The 22,920-nt window shown below is 49.9% G+C and overlaps 1 protein-coding gene across 2 annotated transcripts in view; it reads left to right on the forward strand.

Moving 5' to 3' along the window:
• LOC144146333 (uncharacterized) overlaps positions 1–22,920 on the forward strand; it is a 102,427-nt gene that overhangs the window by 53,081 nt on the left and 26,426 nt on the right. The window contains exons 12-29 of one of the 2 annotated variants that reach the window (XM_077678290.1): positions 59–121; positions 550–648; positions 800–853; positions 1,926–2,022; positions 2,111–2,233; positions 2,883–3,059; positions 3,607–3,816; positions 4,094–4,191; positions 4,822–5,031; positions 5,862–6,030; positions 6,500–6,604; positions 6,916–7,118; positions 12,980–13,133; positions 15,622–15,735; positions 17,129–17,299; positions 18,462–18,551; positions 20,180–20,341; positions 20,923–21,108. In XM_077678290.1, coding sequence (XP_077534416.1) covers positions 59–121; positions 550–648; positions 800–853; positions 1,926–2,022; positions 2,111–2,233; positions 2,883–3,059; positions 3,607–3,816; positions 4,094–4,191; positions 4,822–5,031; positions 5,862–6,030; positions 6,500–6,604; positions 6,916–7,118; positions 12,980–13,133; positions 15,622–15,735; positions 17,129–17,299; positions 18,462–18,551; positions 20,180–20,341; positions 20,923–21,108 — 2,485 coding nt within the window. The remainder of the gene's footprint in view (positions 1–58; positions 122–549; positions 649–799; positions 854–1,925; positions 2,023–2,110; positions 2,234–2,882; positions 3,060–3,606; positions 3,817–4,093; positions 4,192–4,821; positions 5,032–5,861; positions 6,031–6,499; positions 6,605–6,915; positions 7,119–12,979; positions 13,134–15,621; positions 15,736–17,128; positions 17,300–18,461; positions 18,552–20,179; positions 20,342–20,922; positions 21,109–22,920) is intronic. The other variant, XM_077678297.1, reaches the window with a different exon arrangement.

The raw sequence follows: 22,920 nt of genomic DNA on the forward strand, positions 1-22,920 counted from the left end.
CAGTTGGCGCCCTCTACCACGTGCAGGAAGATGACGCACTTGTGTGCACATGTTTCAGGGTATCCCTGGCAGCGACGGCTTCAAGGGAGAGAAAGGAGACATTGGTGAAGAAGGACCCAGGGTGAGCGCTTATAGCATCTCCGCCTTTTGAATGCCGTGGCGCCAATAGAGCGACCACCTTTCCTGCGGCTTTGATCTTTGAATTTGCAAAAATGGTAAGACGCAAACCAATTAACGCTAATCTTATTTTGTTTAGTGAATAAAACGTTTGATGAAGGGAAATGAATGGCGTTGTCCAGATTCCAGAGTTTTATTCTTCACGCCGCATCCGCATGCGAAAAAAATAATAATAATACCCACGTACTATTTACCGCCAAATTCTTTCTGCGAAATAAATACAAATATAGAATTCGCTCCCGGCCATCTGCTGCTAAATTGTTTGATGCGCCTCAGAGGCGGAAAAGCTGAGCGCTCCTCTCAGCCAAGCAGAGGGCACCGGTTGACTGGACGACGTTTCTTCCCGCACGCGCTGTCTATTCTCGTTCTCAGGGCAAAAGGGGCAAAGACGGCTCCGAAGGTCCCGCCGGAGAGAAAGGCCAGAAGGGAGAGCCAGGTTTCACCGGGCAAGATGGCTACCCCGGTGACCCGGTAAGCTGAACACTTTTTCTCAATGCATCTTTGAAATGCAACTTTCTTGAGAAGTTTACAATGGCAGTTCAGTACCTAATTTTCTTCGAAATGCTGTTGGAAACCGAGAAATACCTCGAGTAATAGAAGGGTGTCACGCGGTTTTCAACAGGGAGCGCATGGTGAGAAAGGAAGGCCTGGAACGTATGGCCAACAAGGACCACCGGTGAGTGATTTGTCCGACTCCCCTAGTTTGGGGGCAACTTCTTCGTCTACGCGTTCGGTTACCTGCGGAACTGAAGTCGCATAGTTCAGTACACTGAGCGGTTAACATACAGGTACCAGGCTCATCTTAACGTGACAGCAATATCACGCATTGGATGTGGTACTCGTTGTCAAAAGACTTCACTTGGCTGTGGGCGAAGTTGCCCTGCTTGCATTTCTGTTGGTTGCTGAGGAGCCTCCTTGCACACGCTGCTGCCAGTGGAGCGGTTTTCTGCCTGTCCACATTCGCAAAGAGGACGCTTCGTAGGATGGTTGCAGAACTGGCAGGAAGAAAGCGCCGGGGGAGAGGGAGGACAAAGATGCACGAAAGGGAGATTAAATCTCGCGGCATTCGCGTACGCCGAAGCTATGTTGAGGCTTCCTACATTCGTTTCATTTCTCTCCACATTAATACTGTAGGTTCGTTTAGCTTGAGAAAGGAAGAATGTGGCGATTTTGACAACTTGGTACCCTATTAAGGCACGACCGAATTAGGTACACTTAACGGCGTCTTGTCTGTCTCTGGTCTCGCCCGTGCGCATTTCGCGTGGTCGTTCAAGTAGGTGCAGTTTAGAGTTCCGGCGACACGTTGAAGTACCCGCGAGCGAGAAGTATCCGCTCTATAGAAGAGGGTGGGACCACTAGAAAGGATTTTGTTGCTGCGCTGACAAACACAGCCTTCCGCTCTATTCATGTGGAACGCCGCCGCTACAAGAACATCGCGAAGCCCATGTTCAGTCACTGAAGTCACTCGGAAACGAACAGGTGAACTGCGAGCATTTTAGCATTTTGAGAAGTCGTGGTGAGCTGGAATAAGCACTAAATAAGTTGGTGTAACCCTCAGAGAATATTTCACAACTAGGGTACGTCATAGGGACAAGTATTTATGTTCCATTCAAAAGCATACCAATCCGCTTATTTATGGCTGCAGAAAATGCCGCAGTTGACTCAAAATTTACGACAGGTATTAGAATAATGATAAACCGGTTTGGTGCACCCAAGTTCAATGCTGAAACGCCACACGCTTCGTGTAGGGCCCACCGGGACCAACAATAGAGACGGGATCACCCATCCCCGGCCCTAGAGGTCCCCAGGGGGTGGTCGGCGACACGGGACCACCTGGACGTGACGGTAAGCGGCTCACTGAAGGCGCCTGTGGGTGCACCTTGACGCGGCTGCGCCGGGGCTAACGCCAAGTCCGAAAACTGTCTCGTTGCAGGTGAGAAAGGAGCCACCGGTAGTATGGGCTACCGAGGATTGGTAGGACAGCCGGGCCCGCCAGGCGAGCCGGGAGCAGTTGGACCTCGAGGAATTGCTATAAAGGGCGAGCCAGGAGAGGATGGTCAGTTCACAACCGCTCTTTTCGCCTGCTAGATTCCAGCGCTTATCATCAAGATCGCTTTGCTTGTTTTTATTCTTACGAACTAGAAACCATGAACATGGGCAGTGTTAACTTGCTATATACAGAGATCGCACCCTTCTGTCCAGGTACCACGCGCGCACACACGTACACACGCCACACGCACATTATATATATATATATATATACATATATACATACTCGGACTACCCAGAGTGGTCCGAGTGGCGCTGGCTACCACCCTCAAGTGCAGGCAACAAAGATACCTTAACATAAATACCCAAGAAAGTGGTGGGGAAACAGCCCCGTCAGTAGCATAGTGGTCATCGCACCAAACCGGTATTCTGGAGGTCGTGGGTTCGGAACCCACCCGGCGGGCATTTTTTCACCACTTTCTTTCTGACTCAAAAAATTCTTCAGCTGTTTCTATCTATGATCTATATCCACGTACAGATAACAGATGTGGATGCCGGATAACAGATGCCGGTTCCCCACCCTAGACTTGAAATTGCTTTTTGCAATAGTAAACTTGCAGCAGCTACGACAGTCGTCGATTCGTGCCGCGGCCCGTTCGGGGAAGCGCTTCTGCCCATTCGGTGCACGGCATAACGGGGTTTTTGACTTTCTGCAGGTTTTCCCGGGCTGCCAGGCTTGCGGGGGCCAACGGGCCAACCGGGCCCTCAGGGCCCACCCGGCGAGCCCGGCCAGCCGGGCATCACGGTAGTCGGGCCCCCAGGGGAAGACGGTCGGCCTGGAAGAGACGGACGGCCAGGAATTCCCGGAGTGCGTGGCGACCCCGGACCACCAGGCAAGGACAACGGTTCTTCTAAAAACTCAACCTGAGCGGTCATTTGAATGCGCGCATACACTCTTAAAAAAAAGGTCGGAGCGTTCACTAATGGAATACTAACAAGTTACTTGTCCCAGTATACACTAGGTACATAGTAACTGGAGGTAGTAAATGTAGCACTTGTCATAATTACTAACCGAAGCAGGCAGTAAGCACCACTACCCCAACTAGTAAAGTCCCAGCGATAGCACTTTTGTGAGCTACATGCGTTTACTAACTGGCCATGCACAACCTAGTCATAAGCACGACCTAAATCTAGTGCTACCACTTCCTACACTCAGTTAATTTACTAACCATGCAGTTAGTGCCAGAGCCTACGTACAAAACCGCGGGGTAGTAAGGTTCGTAAGGAGTTAGTAAATACGGCCGTTACTACCTTTTTACGACCTTTTTCAAGGCGACCCAAATTCAAGAGAATTGTCCCTCTACTGGCCGCAGAGGAGAGCAACGCCGAGCTGTGTGATCGTACTACGTGTGGTCCGACCGGAGTGCACTATCCTTCCAGGTGACCCGGGCATACCTGGGCGCGGCGTGCCACAGCAGGGTCCCGACGGCCCAGTAGGCCTGCAGGGACCTCAGGGCGACCCGGGCCTTCCTGGCAGGCCAGGCAGGCCGGGTGTAGACGGGTCTCCCGGATACAAGGGCGAGGACTGTGGCTACTGCCCCCCGGGAGTGCCTGGGGAGCGAGGTTCTCCCGGTGACGACGGCCGTCAAGGTACTTGTGCGCGACCCTTAGGCTACCGGTGCCCAAACGTGGTTCGGAGCTAAAAAAACTCTGCAATATGTCATCCTCTTTACTGACGTTTTTCTTTGCATTCAAATTTTCTGCTCTTCTTCAACTTCATCTATACTCCAATGTGTACGTTATCCGTAAAATTTTCCGTTTTTTTCTCCCCGTGACTGTCCTGTAAGAGTTGCCTGCGAGAACGCCACATTGCTTCACCGAGTCTGGCCGATGCTATAATCGAGCATGACTGACTTTCTGCACACAGGACCTGATGGCTCCATGGGATTCCCCGGGAGCGTCGGAAAACAGGGAGTCAAGGGAGACAGGGGCTATCCCGGTGGTCGCGGCATTCAAGGCTTACCGGTAAGGACGCCAAGTTTCGACCGTGATATGTGCAGGAACACCAGGTTAAGATATTCGCTTTTGCTGCAGATGTTTGCCGCATTTTTGGTGCCCTGATTACTTTTACTTTCTCCTCCAAATGCATGTTCCAGTCCCCATGGACTTCATAATAAAGTTCAATAGTACAGACAGTCTAAAATGCGAACCACTCGCTTACATTGCTGAATAGAAGAGCAATTTTCCACAGAGAAAGCGCCCAATTTGCAGCTCTCCGGGTATGACAAGCTTTGCGCAACCGTGATAGCAAGTCCTTGCCAAGATATGTGTATTCGTGCCTTCGTGCGTGCGTATGTTTTTTTTTTCTTTTTTAACCGCTCATTATACGAGTTCGCCCTCATTTCTCCGTTGTATTTTCAAGACCGTTCAAAATGACTACAAACTGCATCATTAGGGATCCATAAAAACTTTTTTTTGTCAAGCAAGCCCAAATGCCAAAAGGTATCGCATTCTATGTTAGTACATTTGCCTACAGTTATGACGTCACCACTACCTTCTCCTTTTTCTGGCACACATGAATAGACACGCACGCAAGCGGTCAGCCGCCGATTTCACGGGGAGCTGTGACGAGAGCCAAGCGGCTGTTGATCGCAGGGTCGTGACGGCGAGCCGGGTCTGGACGGCCAGAGGGGCGAGAAGGGCTTCCCTGGCGACTACATCTTCCCTCCGGGCCCCCTCCCGCCGGGCTCCATCAAGGGGGAAAAGGGTCAGCCCGGAGACCGCGGACCCAGGGGCCAACCTGGCCGCGAGGGTATGCCCGGACCGGAAGGACTCCCCGGCATCGTGGGCACCAAGGGAGACACGGTAGGTGCATCGGTTCGGCCACCACACACTAGCGGTTGCTTCTCGCCAGAAGGATGCACGACAATTATTGATTGATAATCAACGAGTAAATAGAGTATTATTATTATTATTATTATTATTATTATTATTATTATTATTATTATTATTATTATTATTATTATTATTAAATGAAATATCCCTGCCGTTCGCGAACGCGGCTAGTTTCATGTGGGTACAAAAGCAGGGTCAAGATTCTCAAAGCTGTTTGCACTTACGACATCGTTAGAGCAGTTTATGATTAGTTAGACGATGACAATGATTGTAGGCTTACGTCGCAAAGCAGCGAGGGGCATTATGATTTGTTAGCCTAACCTTGACTACCATCTCGCTTTTCGTGGGAAACCAACCGCGCACGGGCACCGGGCGATCACAAGATGCTACAAGCTGCTTTTGCGATATATTGCGAATCACAAGCTGCTTCAAGCCGCTCTCACGACATCCTCCACTCTAAGAAGTTGCCGCAGGTGCGCTTTACCACAATGCACCAAAACGACCAACCGCGTGACCAAATTTGCGAATTTGTCGAATGACGGGGCCAAGCACGCGATTAGAGTAACTCTACTAGGACGCTGCTGGCTGCTCGCACTGTAGCCGTTCCTGCACGCGTACAGCGACAGCTCAAGCGTTCAGATGCGCACGAAAGAAGGCGTTGTTACAACTATATAGAAGCTTTGCACCAAGCTCGCCGGAACTTGCAAGCTTCCGTGTTCACGCAAGCCACCTGGTGTGCTCCATCTCACAGCGAAGTGCACTGGATAACAAGCTGGTTATACTTGTCGATTATCGTGCAGGGCGATTACGGAGACCCCGGTGCCCCGGGATTCGACGGGGCGGAAGGCTTCCCTGGCGTGGCTGGCCGCAAGGGAGAAGCGGGTGACACCTACATTGGAGAGAAGGGAGACGACGGCGAGCCTGGCGAACTCGGAGACACGGGCTTGCCCGGAGCGCCGGGAGACAGAGGTGAGCACGTTTCGCACGCGTTGCGTAGCCAGTCACTTAAGAATGCAATGTTCCCTTAGGAAGAAAAGAAAGGCCACATTACCTAACCTACTCCCTAACTGCGACATTACTCGCATCCCTTGTGAGTTTTTAGCTGAAGGCCTACAGACCGGCCTTACGCCCGGCCCGTTAATACCATACCCTCAAGTCGTAACACAGCCGTTCGCGTTAAAAGTTCGAATCTTAAACGAGGTCTGAAGGATAGCCAGCGACATGACACAAATGCAACCGCCTTATTTTTTGTTAGAGCACAATGTGCGTAGAAGGGCTGAGGGCAGCCATGTAACACATCTGATGGAGAGGGATTCGTAGTGGCGAATGAATGCGTTTCGTCCTTAAAACACAAACGACAGCTTATTCGTATTTCAGTCAGTCTGACGGGAAGCGAAAAAACTCACGTAGTGGTAATGGAGCATGTGCATTCTCTCAGGTGACCCTGGTCTACCGATCAACGTCCCTTACGACCTGACGCAGTTGATTGGAGTGCAAGGCCGACCCGGCTCGCGCGGCTTGCCTGGCCGTGAAGGAGAGAAAGGCAAGCATTTAAACTCTTCCCGTCCACCTTTACTCTGCATTTGTCGTTTCAGTGTGATGGTTTTGTTGAACTTCATCTAAGTATGTTGCCAGCCCATGTGACTGCGGGAATTCCTCACGAAGTGCTATAGTACCTCGCAATGGTCGTGCGAGAAATTTTCCTAAACCTTCCGAGAATCATTTAGCCGAACGTATGCCCTTTATTTAGATACTTTGCGTGTAAAAATAGCTTCCGGGCAGCGTAAGGAGCTTGATTTGCTGATTGCCCGTGTGCCAGGAGGCAGTGGCTAACACGAGTGTGGTGGAACGTAGGAGAGAGAGGCACTCCTGGCCACGATGGCCTGCCGGGTCGCCAGGGAGACAAGGGCGACCACGGCACCCCGGGCTACTCCCAGCAGGGCCCCGTGGGCCTTAAGGGATATCCAGGCCTCGCCGGAGATCAGGGACCCTCAGGTCGCAGGGGGGCTCCTGGAACGACTGGAGAGCGCGGCTACGAAGGTCGTCCGGGCCCCAAGGTACGTCCAACATCGCGTCTAGTCGACCTAACTCGCACACGTACAGGCGCACCACACGCTTGCTCCTGTCGTTTGTTCGACATATTTTTGCGTTGTTAGTGACCATCGGTTCGGCTGCATTTTTTCTACTGCTGCATGGCACTTGATTATGGAGCCCTGCCAGCCTAGCTGTGAAATGAATTGATGCAATATCCATTACGGTTGTATACATTAGCAATTATCCAACTGCTGTCACCGGCCTGAACACTATGAAAGGTACCAAGCCTGCCTCAATTAAAGAAATAATGTGGAAGTATGTCGTCATTCGCAGTTGATTTTCCGCAAATGCTTCTGTGAACTACCGCAAAAATTGGCTCATACTGTTGTGACCAGGACGTTAATAGCCAGCGATGACAAGCGGTGGCGTAATGAGAATGTCTTGAGTGAGGACTTCTCTGCCCGTTCCAGTCCCTCTTTCGTCGCGTGATCTGGTAGTTTTGCATGCACTGCTGCTTTAATGCTATGCATTTCTTCATAACGTGAAGTGACATTACTTCCGCTCAAGAATTATTTGATGGCGCCGTTTCTACTTTGACATCACGTCCGCTGTTAAAAGCCTGCATCAGCCCTTTCGAGCACGATGGGCATTTCCTGGTCCACTGGCCTTACAGCGTCTTTGCGGTGACGTGCCGAACGACATGATACCACGTAGAAACGATCCGGCCATGTCTGTCCGGCCAGAGACACACATACAGGGACTTGTAGCTTGTATTATAGTTTATTTTATCGGACATTGGTGATATTCTAGCCAACGCTACAAACTCACGATATCACCGATGACATCATTTACGCTGACGGAACTTTTTAGTTAAAAAGTTGCGTCACCTCCCTCACCCATAGGCCTCCTTCGCTGCCCAGGGGGCGCTGCGAAACCGACTTCTGGGCAGTACTTCCGGTTGTAGTACAAAGCTGCGGGGACCCCGTGTTGACAGAAGCAAAATGAGCTCGATGCTCCCGATTGTTTTGCGACGTGGTCTCCAACCCATCCTCGACGCATCCTATCTCGTCCGGCGATCAACTTGGCATTAGGGAAAATAGCTTTGCAGCGCTAAATACGTTTACAGCGTCAGCGAAAGTGCATGGACGGTGACGGCGCTCTGCCACTCACTGATTCACCGATTAATGGTCGTATGAAGCGAAAGCTTCTTGTTTATACTAATACACTTAGTGACAAGAACTTTTCAACTACAGCCGATCAAACAAGGAGAGTAACGAAATCGGCGATGATCGCGCGTAAAAGCAAGCGAGTCTCGCGGACCGCAGGCTGGTCCGCTCCGGTGAGCCGTGCTTTTGCGCACCTGCGCACTTATGCCTTCGTGTTTAATAAACAGCACTGGTTTGCGTCATCGTTACGAATACATATTGCAGCGCTAGCTTGGCGTTTTTTCCGTGGCTCAGTCACAAAATGCAGCGAGCGTCAGAAGCGTGAAATATGTTTGTGATTCCGAAAGTAGTGGCCGAAAACAAAGTGGTCGGGCGAACTGAGTGGCCGTTCCGTTTCCTTGTTTGCTCTCACTTTATTTACGCTCTTGCATCATTATATCCTTAGTGTAAAGTGGCCGTTCTGTTTCCTTGTTTGCTCTCACTTTATTTACGCTCTTGCATCATATATCCCCAGTGTAAGGTCCACTTATGAGATTAGCGGCCAGGCGCCCGGGCTGCGCGTGAGAACCCGCCACTCTGTCTAGCGACGTAGCACTGCCAACACTGCGCTGCTGCCGTCGCTAATTCGTCACGGCGCGCACGGGAGACGGATCGTCTGGCCCACCGCATACCTCAAGGATAATCCCCCATTGAGAAAGCAGACAGCGCCGCCGGATTCCGGGAACGTCTGCCTGACGCGCGGAGGTGGTGGTATTACCGGCGTCGGGACGAGTTCCGCACGAGTCTCGATTGTTGTCGCGCCCTGGTCAGCATGACGCACTGTCGCCGTCTTTCGCTTTCACCCCGCGGGGTCGCACGAACCTGCTCGTCTGCGGGCGTGCCGTTGACCCGAAGGTGGCGGCGCCTCAATGAATATTCCGTGGCGTGCTGAGTGACAGCTGTCTACGTGAATTTGGGCACTCCCTTGCGCGTGTACGAACGCTACAGGGGCGTTCCCGAGAGAGGGTGATCTCGAGGTTTTATAAGGCCGAACTTGGCCGTTGGAAATCGTTCTTGTCTGAGCGCTGAGCTGGCAGTTCCCGGCGGGACAAGGAGTCTCGACCGTTAAAGCTAAGTTGGGATTTGTGAGCCCCCTAGTCGAGGCTAAGATCGCGTCGGAGGTTTAGGGTGCAGCGCCGTACCGGGCAACTAGACGGATCTTGCGGCGAGACAGAGTCTCGGCCGTCGTTTCTCGAGCGGTTTGTTTACGCTCCGAGGATAGGAGAGTTAGACGAAGCTGAGGAGCTCGAGTGATTTGTGCGCACTCGGAGCTAGCGTCTAGCTGAAGTTTGAAGTTTTTCTTTTCATTACTCATGTACCCAGTCATCCTACTGTAAATAGCTGTACATAAACTTCCGTTTCACTTAATCAACTTCAACGCCTCGAGTTCGTCAATTCGACCGCCACCTCCAAGAACTTCAACACCATCGCCCTGCCAGCCTCCTGCCAAATCAACCGGAGCCCGGGCGATTGGGTTCCTGATCGACACCGGACTTCGGGGAAACCATCTTTACTCCCAGTTTACACTTAACAGACTAGAATAGGGACGGCAACGTATTCAGGTGTAGTACCGAGTTACATGAAGTTGACACGGCATGGCAAATCAGGTGGGAGGGGGAGGGGGCTTTAAAGGAAGAGAGAAAAAATTCAGCGGATTGCCTATAATATGTGACAATAGTCTGGCAAAGTGTGAATATGGGGAACAATGCAGCTGGAAGCGATCAATTTTCTGTCCTTGTCTCCCGCCAAACACTAAAGGTCAAAACTGGCGTGTCGTCGTCCAGGTTGTTAGTGACAGGGGGAGGGGTGGCGGTTCTGACGACGTGGTGGGGGCCGTATAATAGAGGCCTGGGGGCCACGTTCGGCCCGCGGGCTGTAGGTTGCCGACCCCTGCAGTAGATATAACCAACACAGTAAGTGACGATCGCATATGTAAATATTTGGGCCGCGCGCCGTGTATGTGGCTGTGTTATGTTATGTAAATTACACATCTCTGCAATAGCGGACATACGATTTGGTGCTTGTTTTGCGTTTTTTAGTTGAGCTACGCTATTGCCTCACCTACACGCCAGTATGCATGTACCCTGCCGTTCGTAAATCGTATGGCGTGAAATGTTAAGCAACAATCACTTACTTTGCGAACATACAAAATAAAATTTCCACTCCTTTTCCGGTGCCAGGCCAGCAGTGTCAGCTGAGTCGGCTGCGCTTGTCGCGTCGTCTTGCATATGGTCCCGCTGGAGCAACCATTTCCAGTAGCAGCATTCTCTGTTTGTGGCATACTTTCGAACTGTTTCCTTGTCAACGGTACGCAAGAATTAAAAACGATAAGGATCGTCAGGAACTTAGACCACCCGACTTGGGGCTACTGTCGCACGTCGCTATAAGATCGCGACAGCTCGCTCAAAATAAAGCCAATAAATCGGCATTTTGTAGCAGATATTATTTTGTTTAGCCTGTGCAACAACTTTAATGACATTTTATTCAGTATGCAGTCACTTAAACGCACCACAATGTGATTTAATTAAGTGCAACCAACTTCCGCTTTGGCTTGTAATTGAGAACACATGGAGGGCGGTGAGGGTCGTCTGCTTTTGTACTACCCAGAGGCGTCGGCCACTAGGGTCGCTGCATATCGCCAGAACTCCAGCGCAGGAACCCTATAATGGGAACTTTTTCAGCCAGATCTTGTAGTTCTTCGCGCTGGCTTAGGTGGCCTCCATCTGCTCTACTCTGTGGGTTTGCATGCGCGACAGGGTCGTGATGTTCGCATCGTATGACAGCGCTTACTTAGATTTGAAGTAGCTTACGCTGAAGAGTTACGCCTGTGCAGTTCCGCTGAAACTAATTCGAGAGTGCGTGAGGCGCCCGGCGGGTGGACATTCTCTCAGTCGCACAAGGCTGGTGCCACGCCTCGCGCTTTGCGCACTCTCGAATTGGCGCAGCCCTGTCCTCGCGACGGCCACGCCGGTAATAAAACATCACAAATCAGAAAAGGATCTCTGCTAGAGGCTTCGCTGTACAAAAACGTGAAAGGAGTTAAAAAGTACACCGGTTTTAGGAGCCTTCGGGCAATATGGTAAGGACTCCTGAACGTTTTAGTGCAGAAGAGAAGTTTGTGACCCCTGTTAGCCGGGGTGCGGCTGGGTATATAATAATAATAATCATCTTCACCATCATAATTGTAGTCGTAATCGACCTATTTATGTCCATTAGAGAATGAAGCCCCCTCCCCAAATTCTCTTCCAGCTACTCCTACCTGATCTGTCCAAATACAATTTTTGCCACCAAATTTTCTTACCTGTTACTACCATACAGTTGATGGCCTTCCTCTACTTCTAGTACCGTCTCTGGGTAGCCCTTCATTAAACTGCTGGTCCGTCATTTGTAAGTCCTCCTCAGTACAAGAACAGCCCGACTCCACTTCTTCCGGCCGAGTTTGCTGCGTAATCGAACAAGTTTGTTCCTCATCTCTGAGAGTTACTCCTATCATTATTCTTTGCACGGCTCGTTGAGTCGACGGAAGTTTCCCTTTAAGATGCTTAGCAAGAGTCCATGTTTCTGCCCCATAATTCGTCAGCGGGAGTGCGCACTGGTTGCATACCATCCTTTGAAGTGACAGGGGTAGTTTACTGTTCCTTCCTTCAGAAAGTTTGCCTAATGCTCACCAGCCCATAGTAATTCTATGTCTAATTTTTTTCTCGTGTTTGGATCGACACCCCCAACTTGCCTAAGATAGTCAATACTAGTATTTCATTTCATAGGCTGAATCGGCGTCTTTATTTATGTCCATTTAACGTTACTTTCGACTTATTCACATATACATCTTTAACCCAACGACTTTTAAACGTCTTTATTACTGCATCATTTTGCTTAATTTGTGCGGCAGAAGGGCCAAGGTGTGAATATTTATTTCCATCACATTGTCACGGTACATCACCAAGGCTATCATCCTGATCCGTGGCGGTGAACGATTCTTCACTGCATACTTCCACCGCACTGCTCATCCGCATCGCAATCCTCACCTTGCCTTGGCCTCAACCGGGACGGTCGCCTTTGGCCGGGGGTGATGTCACGGGACATAGGTGGACAATGCCCCATGGGGTCGTGGCCCACCATCGACGACGACAACGAGGTATTGGCTGATGGACGTACACGCCAGAAACATTGGGGGCATCGTCGTCGTCGTCGTCATCACCACCACCACCACAACCACCACCACCACGACCCTGCGTAGGCGCTCTCATGGCCGCCATGTACATATTGTAAATAGATAGCCCACCATTCTTCACCATGCGGCGAAGAATGATGGGCGGTCAGTTCTGCCGCCACGTAGCAAAATATTCATTACAGCCTCCTTCCGATTCTACACCAGCCTGCTGATATGGCGGCTTAGAGATGCGCTCAGCTGCGAGCTCTTCCCCAAAGAGGGCTGACAGAGCTCATATCCTCGGATAGAAGTGTTAGGTCCTCAAAGGAGTCAAAGGTTTCTGTGGAATTAGCAACCTTCTGCAAGGTCTGGCGACCTACCTGCCTGGTGCCGCTATCATCGGTAACACCTGACGCGCCCACCCTCACCCTCGTTATGGTTGACGTTGGCAGCCTTTGGAACCGCAAATAGGGATCATGTCGATCCCGCTGGGACCTCATGGAGCCGCAAAACGCGCGTGTGTACGCAGGGAGCTCGAGGTCGTCCCGGCACGGGCAAGGGCACGGGCCCACAGGGATTGCCGGGTATCCTGGGTCCCAAGGGCGAGCTAGGCGCGCCCGGATACCCCGGCGGACCAGGCCCCGCAGGCCAGCCGGGATACGTAGGACAACAAGGACAGAAAGGTAAGTCCGACTTATGAATCACTCATAAACAATCGAGCTGCCTTCGCGTGGCAGTTAATGCGGCGACACTTTCGATTTGTTACCTTCCATGTAGCGCTGCACCTAACGTCCCGCAGCTCCTTCAGGTTGTTGATACGCGCCTGCTCTTCGCCTTTTGTGCATTGCACACAGCGAAGTATGTCGACATCTGTCAGGCAAATCGCAGAGGGACGAGAGCAGAAATAAAAAAGCACGCATAACAGCTAGGGTGGCTTCCCGTTCGGTCCATTTCGCCCCCTTGCTCTGCCATATCGCTGATTAGTATCAACCGGCCAGCCCGTACCAGCAGACAGACTCATTGGGTGCTGCCCACGCAAGATTGATAATTCGTTTACTTTTTGTCAAGCGCGAAGAGGAGCAGGCGCGCTCCGCCAGTGTGACATAAAGAATGCGCTCTGTGCAAAACGAATCGCTATTTCGAGCGAACAATTTTGCGAGTCGGGCCATTGTGTATTGCGGTGTATCACATACTAGACATTGGTCTTCTTTCTGTGCACACCTAGACGGGTTCATGCAAAAACACATCGCTTTCTCGAAGTATGACAGAGCGCAAAAAAATGATGTGACCGAACTGCGGCGTGAACTTGCAAAAACTCTTATTCTGAAGGATATCTTGCAGTTTACGCAGATGTGTGGATAGTAATAACAAGACAAGTTATTATAATCGACTACCTGAGAGCGCAGGTATCGTGGCTACTGAAAAATTGATACGGCCTTCCTGAGTATTTGCTGAATAAATAGGCGAAGATCAATTTGGCTGCGGTGCACTTGCGTCACCACAGCTTTTTGTCTGCGCCCGTCCTTTTTTATTGATAGTACACCCAACCTGTTCTCAAGCAACGTCGCCCATGCTTCATACGCCTTGAAAACGAACTAGCAAACTTTTTGCGGTCTTTGTGTAACCAAACTGCGGCACCGCACCAAATGTCGCTGCACGCCGTAGCAGGAACGAAGAAAAAAATTCCCCCGCATTTCCCCGAGGGGGAGAATGTGAAAGTGCGAATGCACGGTTGTCGGCCCGCTTGCGGCGCTTGCGCTCGGCCCCCGCAGCCCACCGCCTCGCCGCCTTCTCTTCCATCTCTTCCATCGGGTTTGTAGTATCACGTGTACACCACGCAGTTATCAAGCCGCTATAACGCCGCTGAGTCGCCAACGCACGCCGCTGACGACGTAGTTTGAATGCGTTAAAGATATAAGGCGCGTCACTAACGCTGATATCACCGTCGCGTCCGTGGCTTGGTCGGTAGAGCGTCGCGCTGCGGCCGCAAAGTCCTCGGATCGAAACCTGGCGCCGGATGCTGTTTCTTTTTTAAATATAGAGGAGCACTGCGGACTCCGCCGCCGCCGACGCCGCCGCCGCCGCCGCCGGCGGTGGATGGTTAGGGGTCGCTTATAAAGTGAAAATTCGGCTACCAGTGTTCATCAGCGAGTGCATGAAATAGGGGCGAGGAACCCTCGTCTCGTGGCGAGAACGAACGGGCAGCGCCGAAGCAGGAACGAAGCGAGTTGGTTGCCGATCACGGTGCCACGTGACCTGCGCGCGGCGTCATAGCTTGCGAGGTGCAGTTCACGTGGAACCTTCGAGCACCACCCATTTGACAAATAGTCGTGATTCTAGGAAAAGACTTAAGTCAGCTTACCTGCCCGAAATGCGAAAGCATTATGGCTTCACCGAGCGATGCGTGAACAGGCTTAAATTCCCCGAATAATTTTCTGAAGTCGAGGGTATGAGGGACGCCCGTCTGGTCGGGAGGGTGCATTTGAGCGAGAAAGAAGGCAGCTCTGCAATAAATTCATTGTGAAAAAGGCTCCCGTGCGGGAGCCGAAACATCTTTTAAATTTTTCAGTTTTTATTCTTTGGTCGGTGCCTTCTCTCTCATTTTTTTTTTTTAGTATTATCAGCTGGTATTATCAGAGTTATTCAATGCTTTCGAAAGACTAGTATTATGTAAGCGCCGTCACGTAAACTTCACGCCACAACTCCAACAGAGGCAGCGTTCTCTGTGCCCGTTCTCCTCACGTGCCGTCACGTGTTCTCGTCGCGCGCTGCGCTCCGCGAGGTGTTTGGTAGCATAAAGGAGTGGATGGTCAACAACACGGGATTCGACTCATGACACATAAAAGGGTTTCGCATTAAAGGCCTGATAACAACTTGGTATGCTTCCGGTCGCACAGCCGCCGTAACCCTTGTTCATATCCAAACAAAGATATCTGCGCATTTTTTGCCATCTTTTCACATCCTTTGCCGAAATGTACAAGCCTGCGCTCCTGCGAAGAACATTGATACGCTGCACTGAAAGCATTTTGTGCTTTAAAAATGCGACAGAAATTCCTTTCGAACATATCTGTCATTTCTTTCAGTGACTAACGGCTCTTTTCAGCAATTTGCCGATGAAGTCTTGTGCACGAGACGTTAATCACGAGTGCTTCGTATGTTGCGGCCGCGCAGGTGAACCAGGCTACACCGGATACGATGGGCCCAAGGGCGTGAAAGGAGACGCTGGTGACGCTGGCGTTGGAACAAAGGGAGCTCCTGGACTCCCCGGTTACGACGGAGCAAAGGGTAAGTCGGCACACTGGCGTGAAAGCGATCAAGGACGCTTGACGTGCAGCGTATATACGGGGCCAATTACGGCACACACTGGAAGGACTCATTTCGGGGATCGTATTATGATGGGGCCGTTTGCCCATTCGGGCAAAAAAGTGTGCGGGGCATGTGCAGCCTCCTGCTGAGACTGCGAGTCCCTCGACGACTGCAGCGCACGTGGTTTGCGTCCTGGAAATCTCGGGAGGAAGGTATTCCGCTGATTTAAACGTATTCTGCATCCCCGTTGCCCTCACCCTCCCTGTACTGGAGCGGAGCCCTCCGAAGTCGGAACCGAAATAACTTCAAAGTAATGCCTGTACGCCCGCGCGAACAGGGCTGGGTGGGGTACTGGATTGGATAGCCCCGGCAACGATATGTAATGGCAGCATTATATTAGAGTCAGCGTACGTATTTCGCGCCTTCATCCATTTGAAGCGACTCTTAGTGGTCAATGGGTAGTTCTCAAAACTGACGCGACTTGCACGAACTGTCTAGTAATGATGAAGCAAACGCCCCAAGGTGGCCTTGTTCCGAACCCCACGATTATGGTTACCTTATTCAGTAAGACATGTTGTCGGGCGAATTAGTTCATTAATACGAGGACGAGATTTAGCGCATCAAATAAAAGGACAGCGAACGCACAGGACGGGCACTTTAAATATTGCTTTAAGTAGTGGTTTAAATTATCCCATATATAGTTCGTGCTTCAGCGTGAAGCATTGTCAAATGAAACACACTACAGGATGGGTTCGGCTTTGAAATGTCACTTCAGTAAGGTATCTCCGGATAGTTCAAGTTTTGAGTTTTACTCACCGAAGCTGCACCCGGGCTATGAGGTGCGCCGTAGTGAAGGGCTAAGGATTAATTTCAACCACCTGGGGAGCTTTACCACGAGGCAAAGTATCGGCACACGGGCGTTTTCGTTTTTGACCCCACCAGAAAAACAGCCGCTTCGGCCGGGGTCGAACCCGCTTCCTCTTGCTCAGAAGCAACAACGCCTCGGCCGCTGCGGCGGGTATATCTGGAGCGAAATTCTCAGTTTTGTCTCTTTCATGTTCGTTTCAAAGTCTCCATTTCTTGCGAGCCCTGATTGGCTGAAAGCGGACGACCCGGATGTAACGCAGCACAAACAAGGTGGGGCGTCGGTTTCTGTACTCGTCATTGGTCAGAGGCAGGCCTCGCAAGAGCTACTACGTCACAACTGAAATGGGCGCGAAATGGGCATTTTTGAAACGGACACAACTTGCAATTCCGCCTCTGGATGATTAGGCCTGTATATAACGCCACCGGCCGCTGAGAGGACGGCTGCTTGGCTCGCCTTCCGGGAAGTCGCGTGACGGGCATCTGCAAGGAATGCCGACACGCGCAGGGGAAAGGGGCGTTCCCGGCGTCCCCGGCAGCGACGGTTTTCCGGGCCTGCCCGGAGCCAACGGCGAGAAAGGAGAACCGGGAGCCCCGGGAGCACGGGGCCGTGACGGCCAGCCCGGCGCCAGGGGCCAGCCCGGAAGGCCTGGTCTAGAAGGCTACCCAGGCAGTCCAGGTACGTCCGAGTGAACCACCCTTTGCACCGACACTATTTCGTTGTTCGCACCTGGGATTTTCAAATGTGCCGTCGCCCTGAACGAAGCCAGATTTACAATTACGGTCTTACCGCAAGGGGATTTTGTTTCGTTAAGGTAAGTATAGCAGAACATCGGGGCAATGTTTTCAGTGGCCCATAATGGCAGAGTGACAAAATAAAACTTGAAAGGCTATGACAAAGGTAACATTCACTTTTTGTTATTTTCCCCCCGTTGCGAAATGATCAATTTAAGCGCACATTTCGGCATCGGAGCGCCTTTGGCTACAAGCAAATTTCGGCAAACACCATGTCACACAGCTGTGCGGACGTAGCGTTTTGGGATTTCACTAGGAAGGACGGTGTTTAATCTTGTACCGAAATTAAAGCGTAAGACCGTAGTATATGTTTCTCACACTTAGTGACTTGACAACATGCTATTACGTAGACGTGTTGACATGCCGATTGGAGATATCTACAGATAGTTCTCAGCGTACGCTAGATATGATCAAGCTGTGCATTTAATTGTCACATGTTCGGCGGTTTAGTGTTTTTGTTTGTTTGTTTGTTTGTTTGTTTGTTTGTTTGTTTGTTTGTTTGCTTGTTTGCGTTTTAGATGTAGTGTGAAGGACACGATTTGAACGCCAAAACGGCCTCATGATTAAATTTTTAAGACGATGAATTCACGCAGAAGTATTTTTTCCCTGAGCCACTTATTTCTATTCTATTGCGTTATGGGGATGGTTCCAGAATGTCATTATATTCGACACTGATTTTTAACACTTTCCATATAGCGTTAAATTATTGTTATTGCAAGTTCAAAAATGTTGATGTCTTTCTTCCGAGCTGATTTGTATATTGCATCACCGTGGCCGAAATTGCTGTTTTATACAACTGCGTATGTATCCTGAACTGCAATCGACCCAGCTCTGGAGTAATTGCACTGCTTGGCCCTGAAATGCCCTAAGCTGCGGTATTCATTGGTGACAGCTAAGCCATTCATATGTAATCCATACTTTCAGAGAGTTTGAATTTCTTTCAAGTGACGCGTCTTTTTTTTTTTTTTTTTTCGGTTACGCATTCCGAGCCCCAAATACCGCTGAATGGAAGCTTGAAGTCGTACAACGAATGACGCTACTCGCAGGCAGGAAAGGCGAAGCGGGAGAATTCGGCCCACCTGGTTGGGATGGAGTTCCGGGCGAACCTGGAAACCCTGGACTCAACGGACTGAAAGGTTGTCCACGGACGAGCAGATTGCGCTCGCAAAATATTCTCTCTCTCTCTCTCTCTCTCTCTCTCTCTCTCTCTCTCTCTCTCTCTCTCTCTCTCTCTCTCTCTCTCTCTCTCTCTCTCTCTCTCTCTCTCTCTCTCTCTCTCTCTCTCTCTCTATATATATATATATATATTTCCCTTGTCCTAATCACGTCAAGGCGGCAGTCACGAAATCCATGTAAAGCTGCAACTTTTGAAGTATTCTTTTGAGGCTGTCTGCCGTTGTGCGTAAACTTGCGCGAGAAAAGAGTTAAAGAGGCTAAGCAACTTTAATAAGAATACGTGGGCTCTTTGTTGCAGTTTTTAGACTGACAATATAAGTATGCAGTGAAAATTTTAGAGATCTCGTGAGGTGCGCTCACTGGATCTATGAGCGGTTTTTATACATTGATTTACCGAGCCTTGCCTAGTGGAATGCGCTGTGCAGGGTAATGGAAGGATCTGACTCTGAGTGGCGATTCAAGAGGGCGGACGGTGCAGACGGGGGCGTGCGGCTTCGGCTGCTTGGGTCTTTTTGCAGACGGTACACCAAGGTGACCGGGTCGCCGTCAGTTGTGATAGAGACGAAATTGAAATCGTATCGATTTAAGCTAGATTTAGCGTCTATTTCTTAATAAATTGCTTGGTGTAATTACACCACATGGTTGTAGTTTTGTCATAGCGGACAAATAATTTGCTCAATTTTCTTGAGGAGGTTAGCATACAAGAAAACGTTTTATATAGCTGTTTTTCTGGATCCCGCAGGTATCATAGTATAAATAATATATTTCGCTTTAAAACTGCTACTGTTTTATTTATTGTGCTGAATGAGATAAAACTCATCACCCTTGTATAGACACCTTTTAGAAGATAAACGTGGCATAAATTGCACTAAACTACACTGATTAAAGTGCGGCTTACAGCTCTTTTACGTAGCCGTACTCGTGCTATAAATTCCGGGGCAGTTGGAAGTGAAGCGGGGGGGGAGGGGGGGGGGGGAGGGTCACCGAAATTCCCAAATGGTCTCGCAACTCCGCTTGACCTGCTATTAAGAAAAAAGTGAAACTGGTGACGGATTATAGAAGCTTTTACCGGTCAGAAGGGTGTGATTTCGCTTGAGGTACGTGCATGACAATGCGCGTTAAAGCCGTCTTTTGGTAGCACATACTTCTCCCGAACAAGCCCATGAATTTAAAGTTCTGTATAGATCAAGCATTTTCAGGCTTTTTACAGCCTAAGCATGAAATATAGGTTGTGTAATGCGGAGCTCGGACATTTGATTGAGACGTATAAGCCGGAAATGCGCAATATAAGTACCGTATGTTAAATTGGCCATACAAGCACGCAGGAAGAAAGTGACCTCACGATACCAGTTTTACAAAACACGCCTCAACAAAAGAAAAAAAAAATGGGGGGGGGGGGGGGGGCGTCACCAATATCTGCATCGCATATAAAACATGGAGAGTACGTGAACGACGGTTGGGGAGTTGGGGAGTATTTACTGCAGATATTTTGTGCGCCTTTAGTGGTACCGTGGTGGCAAAATCGCGTTCCGAGTTTTCTTACATTTTCGGTGCGCATAGAGCGTCTAAAATGCGCGCACGAATGCAGGAGAGCGAGGCACTAACGGGCAGCCCGGATATCCGGGGCTGCCTGGAAGGCCAGGTCTTCCCGGCGAGCGCGGAGACATCGGCTACCCGGGTCTTGTGGGTTTGAAGGGAGACAGGGCTGTGCGAGGCATTCGTGGCGACGACGGCACTCCAGGAGCCGAAGGTAAGGAGTCGCACACTGTTTTCGCATGAACACCCACTGTTGTTAGCGCCAATACATAAGCGTAATGGGCTTCATCGTTAGCCCTAAACATCGTTCACATTGTTTGACCTTTGCCCTAACGACAGGAGTACAAGCATCCTATACTGACGCACTAACGGCTAGTTCTAACGCTTACATCCTACGGCATGCATAATTGGGTTGATTAAATGGTTGCGCATATTTCTGTTCCTTCATAGCGCCGCGGCCAATCATTTGAGCTCCTTCAATACGAAGTTATGCATTATTGCAGGAGTCGGTCGACTGTCCTCAGACGCGTGGAGAGATAGAGAAATATCAATTTATTGGCGACATTAGCCCCAACCAAAGGAGGTTATTTCTGGCTGCTCCATGCTTTCTAGCATCGGAAGGGTACAGTTGTAGTGCTCAGTATAGTCATTGTATAGTCATTTTAATCACACTTAGCGGTTTCCTGGCGGAATCGTCTGGAGACGGAAGCGTTAAGCTGGCTCACACACCCCAGGCTATCACGTGTTCCTCCCGACCCTGATGCGCGCGCTTCGATCTGTCGTCGTCCCCCCCAGGTCCGGCTGGGCCAAAGGGTCCCGCCGGCTTCCCGGGCCTTCCCGGCAGGAAGGGCGAGCGAGGAGAACCGGGCCGGGCCCTCGGCGCGCCCGACGGGCCACCGGGAGAGCCGGGAGCCAGGGGATTCGACGGATTCCCGGGACTGCCGGGCCTCAAGGGCGAAGCTGGGAGGCCGGGAGCTCCTGGTATGCGATCACCTGGCGTGTGTTCGGGGCCGACTGACCACCTTCCCGTATAACTGCTTCGCACGATCAAGCTCTGGAGCACTGATGTTACAACGCATTTAGTTATTTGGTTTATTCGTACAAGCGCCTCCGCAGGCACATTTTGTAATGACATTTTCTTTGCAAGCACCTTTCGTCGTTAGTTCATTTGAAGTCCTGGAGCACACTTATGCCCAGTGTTTTAGTAAATGCATACACAGACATCCAGCTGTGGAAACCATTTTCGCACCAAAGTAGACATTCATACGCGTGGCTAAAAATATTGTGTATTATTTTATATAACTGGAAACCGATTCCTTTTTTATTGTTTACTTTGCCACCTTTAAGTAATTTACTAGTTAGCTGGTAGGTTCAGTCTAGAACACGCTTTATTCGCGAATACAAGGGGGGGGGGGAGGGAATACTGCGTTAGTTACTCTCTGTAGGATAAAACTGCTAAAAATCGTTCAGCGAGGTGTTTAGTGATGCTTAGTGAAGTAGATTTGCCAAGTCTCGTCTGCGAATTGTCTTACCTGCATTTATTTGAGCACGATGCACTCTGATGGAAACAGCAGTAGTCAGACTGACTGTGTACGCATTTTATTACTGTCAATAAGTTTGGCTGTAAAAGGTGGTAATGTGTGCCGAGGCAATCAGGACGATGTCTCAATGAAAGGCTGAAGAAGCACCGTGCGCTGTGTCAGCAGACAGCTATTTCTGGCAATCTGGCCCAGCACTGCGCCAAGTGCAAATGCATTCCAGATTCCCCCCCCCCCCCCAAAAAAAAAAAAAAAAAAAAAAAGGTGCTCTTCAAATCACGGGACAGTGACAAGGGGAATCTGCGCGAAGCATTTTGTATGGTTTCGGCCTCGAGGGTGAGTGCGTCAGTGCTCCGTCAGTCTCGTTGCTGGAAAGAGATACTGAGTATCTAAAAAACAGTTGTATGAATTGATAAGACACGCACGCGCACTGGGAAGTGGTACGAGGTGGCAGGGGTATTTATATGTTGTCTTGTTCATTAAACCTGTCACAGTTGCTCGCAGCGCATTTTCCGTTTCGTGTGTCCTTTTTTTCTTTTATGCTGTGGTCGTCGTGTAAAGTTCAGCGCTCTATGTTCCATAATGTGTGTCGCATTTGTTTTTGTGAAAATACAGGTTCTTTCGGGCAAATACAAATGAACCGTATCTGTCGGTCTTTAGATTACATTTCTTTATAACAGCTGTCTGGGGATTTTAAAAAATCTCACATAGGCGGCATTTTTATGAGATTATTTCTGATCTGAAATTTTTTGGTTTGATTTACGTTATCAGCTAGGTAAATGTTTCGAAAAGCGTTATTAGACATCTGACCTGAATCAAAATTATGAAAACATCGGATCCAACACAAAGGTAATTTGTGCATAAAATAAAAGGCAACAGACCGAATGCAGCTGCCTATAACATGTATAATATATATTTTTTAAAAACAACAAGCTGTGAACAGCACGAAAAATCCCGAGGAAAGCAACACTAATGGCTTCGCTGTTAAATGTAGTAATACTGGACACAGAGTCCTTGAAGCAGATTTCCTTCGAATCAGACGTATATGAATTGGCGCCTCCAAAAGCAAATGTGAAAAACATTTTGATGGGGTGTATGCGTGTTTACAATCGGCGTGCAACAGCTCACAAATTGTGGTTACCCAGTAGTGTGTCCAGTGCCATTTTAAAAAGACGCCACCAACAAAATACTTTCTGCCTTCATGTGAAGACGGCACATTTTGACTTTTTTATTCTTTGCCAGCAACCTTGATGCG

This window comes from Haemaphysalis longicornis, unplaced genomic scaffold (assembly GCF_048455015.1).
Source record: "Haemaphysalis longicornis isolate Haplotype H1 unplaced genomic scaffold, Haemaphysalis longicornis Haplotype H1 scaffold_1, whole genome shotgun sequence".
In the NCBI taxonomy this organism is placed as follows: domain Eukaryota; kingdom Metazoa; phylum Arthropoda; class Arachnida; order Ixodida; family Ixodidae; genus Haemaphysalis; species Haemaphysalis longicornis.